General features: G+C 57.8%; 1 protein-coding gene across 4 annotated transcripts in view; it reads left to right on the forward strand.

The window, feature by feature from the left end:
* GLI2 (GLI family zinc finger 2) overlaps nucleotides 1–4,888 on the forward strand; it is a 262,572-nt gene extending 257,684 nt beyond the window's left edge. For all 4 annotated transcript variants that reach the window (XM_031936443.1, XM_031936444.1, XM_031936445.1 and 1 more), the window contains one exon: nucleotides 469–4,888. In XM_031936443.1, the coding sequence (XP_031792303.1) occupies nucleotides 469–2,936 (2,468 nt within the window). In that variant the 3' untranslated portion in view covers nucleotides 2,937–4,888. The remainder of the gene's footprint in view (nucleotides 1–468) is intronic.
* The last annotated feature ends 1,715 nt before the right edge of the window (nucleotides 4,889–6,603 follow it).

Genomic DNA, 6,603 nt, shown 5'->3' on the forward strand with positions numbered 1-6,603 from the left:
CCTCCTCTGAATAACTCAGTCCTATGGAGAGACAGATTTATCTACCGCTGGAGAAACTGAGGGCCAGAGAAAGGAGAATTCAAGGCCAGACAGATAATGGTAAAGTTAAGATAGGGACTTCGGCCTCCTGGCTTCCTTGCCTACCCTTAGAATAAGTGCCACCATTTGTTTACATATTGCTTTTTCCTTCTCCTTCTTAATTGAAAAACCATCTGCTCACTGGGCATGGTGGCACACATGTGCCCTAGCTACACCAGAGTCTGAAGAGGGAGGATCCCTTGAGCCCAGGAGTTCAAGGCCAGCCTGGGAAACCCTGTCTCTAAAAAGAGAAAGAAAACAGGCATGTCCTGAGTGTACTGTGTTCCAGGCCCTCTTCTCGGGCTCCAGGCCCAGTGCGATGACTGAGCATGGTCAAAGCAAGCAGCCACCCACCCTTGTCCCGGTGCTGACTCCTCTGCTTTCCCGCAGGCTCCATCCTGGAAAACTTCAGCGGCAGTGGGGGCGGTGGGCCCGCGGGGCTGCTGCCCAACCCTCGGCTGTCGGAGCTGTCCTCGAGCGAGGTGACCATGCTGAGCCAGCTGCAGGAGCGCCGCGACAGCTCCACCAGCACCGTCAGCTCCGCCTACACCGTGAGCCGCCGCTCCTCCGGCATCTCGCCCTACTTCTCCAGCCGCCGCTCCAGCGAGGCCTCGCCCCTGGGCGCTGGCCGCCCGCACAACGCCAGCTCGGCTGACTCCTACGACCCCATCTCCACGGACGCGTCGCGGCGCTCGAGCGAGGCCAGCCAGTGCAGCGGTGCCTCTGGGCTGCTCAACCTCACGCCCGCGCAGCAGTACAGCCTGCGGGCCAAGTATGCTGCGGCCACGGGCGGCCCCCCGCCCACCCCGCTACCAGGCCTGGAGCGCATGAGCCTGCGGACCAGGCTAGCACTGCTGGACACGCCTGAGCGCGCGCTGCCCGCCGGCTGCCCACGCCCGCTGGTGCCGCGGCGTGGCAGCGATGGGCCGACCTATGGCCACGGCCACGTGGGGGCTGCGCCTGCCTTCCCTCACGAGGCGCCAGGCGGCGGAGCCAGGCGGGCCAGCGACCCAGTGCGGCGGCCCGATGCCCTGGCCCTACCGCGGGTGCAGCGCTTCCACAGCGCCCACAACGTGAACCCCGGCCCACTGCCGCCCTGTGCCGACAGACGAGGCCTCCGCCTGCAGAGCCACCCGAGCACCGACGGCGGCCTGGCCCGCGGCGCCTACTCGCCCCGGCCACCTAGCATCAGCGAGAACGTGGCGATGGAGGCCGTGGTGGCAGGAGCCGACGGCGCGGGGCCCGAGGCCGACCTGGGGCTGCCAGAGGACGACCTGGTGCTGCCCGACGACGTGGTGCAGTACATCAAGGCGCACGCCAGTGGCACTCTGGACGAGAGCGCCGGGCAGGTGTATCCCACCGAAAGCACTGGCTTCTCTGACAACCCCAAACTGCCCAGCCCGGGGCTGCACGGCCAGCGCAGGATGGTAGCTGCAGACTCCAACGTGGGCTCCTCCGCCCCTGTGTTGGGAGAATGCCAGTTAGGCTTTGGGGCGCCCTCCAGCCTGAACAAAAATAACATGCCCGTGCAGTGGAACGAGGTGAGCTCCGGCACGGTGGACGCCCTGGCCAGCCAGGTGAAGCCTCCACCGTTTCCTCAGGGCAACCTGGCGGTGGTGCAGCAGAAGCCTGCCTTTGGCCAGTACCCAGGCTACAGTCCACAAGGCCTACAGGCGAGCCCTGGGGGTCTGGACAGCACACAGCCACACCTTCAGCCCCGCAGCGGAGCCCCCTCCCAGGGCATCCCCAGGGTAAACTACATGCAGCAGCTGCGACAGCCAGTGGCAGGCAGCCAATGTCCTGGCATGACTACCACTATGAGCCCCCATGCCTGCTATGGCCAAGCCCACCCCCAGCTGAGCCCCAGCACCGTCAGTGGGGCCTTCAACCAGTTCCCCCAATCCTGCGGCAACATGCCAGCCAAGCCAGGGCATCTGGGGCACCCTCAGCAGACAGAAGTTGCACCTGACCCTACCATGATGGGCAATCGCCACAGGGAACTTGGGGTCCCCAATTCAGCTCTGGCTGGAGTGCCACCACCTCACCCAGTCCAGAGCTACCCACAGCAGAGCCATCACCTGGCAGTCCCCATGAACCAGGAGAGCTACCACCAGGTCCCCAGCCTTCTGCCTGCCCGCCAGCCTGGCTTCATGGAACCCCAGCCAGGCCCGATGGGGGTGGCTACAGCAGGCTTTGGTCTAGTGCAACCCCGGCCTCCCCTCGAGCCCAGCCCTGCTGGCCGCCACCGTGGGGTACGTGCTGTGCAACAGCAGCTGGCCTATGCCAGGGCCACAGGCCATGCCATGGCTGCCATGCCATCCAGTCAGGAGACAGCAGAAGTTGTGCCCAAGGGAGCGATGGGCACCATGGGGTCGATGCCTCCCCAGCTGCCTCCGCAGGACACAGGTGGGGCCCTGGCCCACAACATGCTCTACTACTACGGCCAGATCCACATGTATGAACAGGATGGAGGCCTGGAGAACCTCGGGGGCTGCCAGGTCATGCGGCCCCAGCCACCACAGCCACAGGCCTGTCCGGACAGCATCCAGCCCCAGCCCTTGCCCTCACCAGGGGTCAACCAGGTGTCCAGCACTGTAGATTCCCAGCTCCTGGAGGCCCCCCAGATTGACTTTGATGCCATCATGGATGACGGCGATCACTCAAGTTTGTTCTCGGGTGCTCTGAGCCCCAGCCTCCTCCACAGCCTCTCCCAGAACTCCTCCCGCCTCACCACCCCCCGAAACTCCCTGACCCTGCCCTCCATCCCCGCAGGCATCAGCAACATGGCTGTTGGAGACATGAGCTCCATGCTCACCAGCCTTGCGGAGGAGAGCAAGTTCCTGAACATGATGACCTAGAGCCCCAAGCGCCTGGCGCTGAGCGCACCCAGAGGGGTCGTCGCTGCCCGGAGCCTGGGGGTTCCAGCTGTTTTGTCTTTTTCCAAAAAAGTGTTAAATAGGCTTGAGGGGTTGTTGCGCAGTGGCCGCTTCAGATGACAGATGTTGTAAGAGACGGTTTATGGGCTTCCTCTCTGGTCTTTTGGATTATTCCTCAGAACAATGAAAAAAGTCTCCATAGGACAGGAAGGAATGCAAAAGTCATTCACACAGTGCTTTCCAGCCTTTGGTGCTTACAGGACCAGTCTGTTCTGGCTTCTTCAGGGCTGACATTCGGCTAACGAGGGATTACTTTGGCCAAAGCCTTTCCAAGGATATGCAGAAAGACGGTAGGGAGCATTTGGGTTTGAATCTGAACGCCATACTGGGTACTCCGCTCCGGAAAGATGAGCTGCTGCTTCTGCTACTTGGAAGGAAAAGGAATTCCTGATCCACCTGAATTCCTCTATGATCCTAACTCTTGGGGTCTCTAACGTCCCTTGTCATAGAGGAAAAACACAGATTGTACCTGGATGATTCAGAAGCACATTCTGATTCCAGGTTTGGTAGAGCTGGCTCTTCTACCCCATAAAGCCGAGTCTGGGACTGGCAGCCCCTCCAAGTGTATGTGAATGAATAAAGCATCCAAGTGTATATGAATGAATAAAGTATGTAAGTATCACCAGAAAAAGGAAAGAGAAAAAATGTACTCCTCGGGACAAGCCCAGAAGCTGCCCTGGCCTCTTCAGACCGTGTTTACAGTGTTTGCATGTGGAATGTTGCCCTTCCTGAAAAGAAGACTTGTTTCTAAATACCTCGGGGCTGCTGGAGCCACTGTGGGTTAGGGATAGACTGAGGCCTGGAGAAGTGAGGGTGCACCGGGGACCCAGCCTCAGGCCACCCTGGGGATCTCCCAGTAGGAAGAGGAAGTTGCATGTTTACCCAGTCCTGTTCCTCCAATGCAGTGTCCACCCACTTTACCACGAAAAACTCCAGGGCCTGACGGCAGCGCAGGCTCCCCCAGCACTCACCAGCAGCCCAGTGTTCTCCGCCAAGCCACAGTGTGCATGCCTGGTATCCTCCGGATTCCCTTCCTTCTGCCCACCGCATCACTGGGATGACATGTGTGGTAGTGTGATTGGGGGTAGAAAGGGGAAGGGGTTGATCCTCAGGACTCTGAGGGAGCGTCATTGAATTTTCCTGTTCAGTGTGACCAAGACCCACCTGGAAATGGCTTCAGGAGACATCATTCCTGAACACACTGTAGGGTGAATTGGTGCATCTTCCCCACCATACATACACACACACACACACACACACACACACACACCCCCCAAACCTTTTCATGGGGAATGTGTGGCAACCTTGCCAAACAGCACCACTCAGAGTGTGACTCTGACTGTGACCATGGCCTCAATGAGGAACCTCTTAGGACAGTGTGAGGACAAGGCCAACATCATTATCTGGGCCCCCTGCGTCCCAGCACATCAAACTCTGTCCGGAGACAAGGCCGAGTGCAAATGAAAGCCAGGGAAACTTGCTAAGGGTCTGTGGCTCTGCGGTGGTGGTCATTACCTTCCTGAGATAGGATTTCCCTTGCCAGTCCCAACCTGTATCTATTCTGTACAGAAGACATCCCTGAATATACTGCAGGTGAGTCGTCCAGCCAAATTTATATCTCCAAAACATTTTTAGCTTTTTCTACATGCTATGAATTGAGATGACATGTTCGACTTGTAAATAAGTCTTTTTGTACATTAAAAAAGTAATTTTTTCGTAATTTATCTTGTCTATCTGCTTTTCCCTTGACGGTAGTTAATGAGAACCTGGGCAGTAAATTTGCTGCATTCGAGCAGAAATTAGGCTGTATTTTTTCTTAACAGTGTCAAAATTGACTATCCCGCCTTTGCCAAGAAATGTTTAATGCTGAGGCATTTACTGGCTGTTTGTTTGCTGTCTCCTTGGGACTGGGCAGGGTTTGACATTTCACAGTGAATATCTGACTGCTCCCCTGGTGAGCTGCTCTGAACATCTATATGCACTGCAGACCAGGGTATAGACCCAAACACTCCTGGGGTCAGAACCCTCCCTTTGGTGGGCACTCGGATGGAGCACATTTCATCAGGGTGGGGTGGGGTGAGATGGGCAAACCCCCAAGGCTCTGGTGCAGGTAGAATGAGTCAGGGCAGGCAGGTGGCACCTCCAGGATGCCCATCAGTTGGCCTTGGCAAAGGGGCCCATGGGGAGCAACCATGAGCAGGGGCTCTGAGCTCTAGGGGGCTGCCCAGCAGGTGGACAGGGAGAGCCTGGGTCCAGCGGGCAGGCCAGTCAGCTGGTGGCCCCTGCAGTAAACCTCAGGGAGCCCTTGAATGAGTCATGAGGCCCCATCTGGGGGTAGGACCAGAGACGGGGAGCAGGGAGCAGAGCCCCAGGACTGAATTAGAGGGGTAAGAGGGCACCTTCTAAGGAACGCCCAGCCCAGACCCCTTTATCCTATCCTCTCCTCTCCAGGAGAGAAGCCTGAGCACGCAGGTTGGGCAGTGTGGACACCAAAGCCACATGGGACGTCATCTTTGCCTGGAAGGCACGAGACACATGGACTGGGGAAGGGTTTTGTGGTCGGACGCTTGCAGGAAACCCCCAAGGAGAACAGGATTGAGCAGGTTTCCTTTCCACAAGCATCCCACAGCCTCCACTGCGCATCAGGGAGCCGCCACTTCTCTGGCCAACATTTCCTAGTGGACAGGCCCCTCTTCTCCCCGAGGAGCAGTGTCGCTCAGCGAGCTCCCAGGGAGGAAGGGAGCGTGCACAGCTCTGCCTTTCCCTCCCCTTCTTTCCAAAGCCCACTGTCGGGGCTCACACCTTCTCCGCTTCACCACTTGTTAAGCCTCTGGAAGCAGCTCTGCCCTACTTTGTGGCGAGGGTGAGGCCTCATGTTGTTCAGTGCCACCTGAGGTGGGATGAGCCACAGTATTAACAGCCCACTGTGGCCATTCAGACGAGCCATCTCCTCTGGGTCAGGTAACGATGTCCACAGTCGCGCTGTGTAACAACATCCGTGAAACCTCAGCACCGTATAACAATAAGCATGTAGTTAGCTCATGAACCCGAAGGTCTGAAGGTTGGCTGCCCCGAGCCGGGCTTGGCTGGGCGGTCTCCATCTGTGACTCAGCTGGGGTCAGCTAGTCTAGGTGGCTTGGCCTTGCCCAATGTGACTTCCATCTTCCTCCCAGGACCAAGGCACTAGCAATGACAGAAGCACAGGAGGGCAAGCCAGCAGCCGTAGGTCCCCAAAGCAAGTCACGTGGCCAGAGCCATCACCTGTGCAGTGGGGACGGGTCCTCTTGTGGAAGTGAGCGGAAGAGAGCAAATATTTCCCCACAGTAATCCAGTCTACCACAGCCTGCCTTCCTAGAGACAGTTATTCATGTTCCACACGCAGAAAATACCCAAGCAACACTCCTAGGAAAAAAAAAAAAAACTCTCCGGTCGGACTTAGACTTCAGGCTTAAAGCCCAGGATCTTGTGGTCTATGCCGGGGTGTGGTTCGTCTTACCAGCTAAAAAGACAAGTTTTCTACCCCTCACATCCTGCACATACACCCAACATACAGTGGTGGACCAGGGCTAGAATAACACTAATGAACACT

This window comes from Piliocolobus tephrosceles, chromosome 11 (genome assembly GCF_002776525.5).
Source record: "Piliocolobus tephrosceles isolate RC106 chromosome 11, ASM277652v3, whole genome shotgun sequence".
Taxonomy (NCBI): Eukaryota; Metazoa; Chordata; class Mammalia; order Primates; family Cercopithecidae; genus Piliocolobus; species Piliocolobus tephrosceles.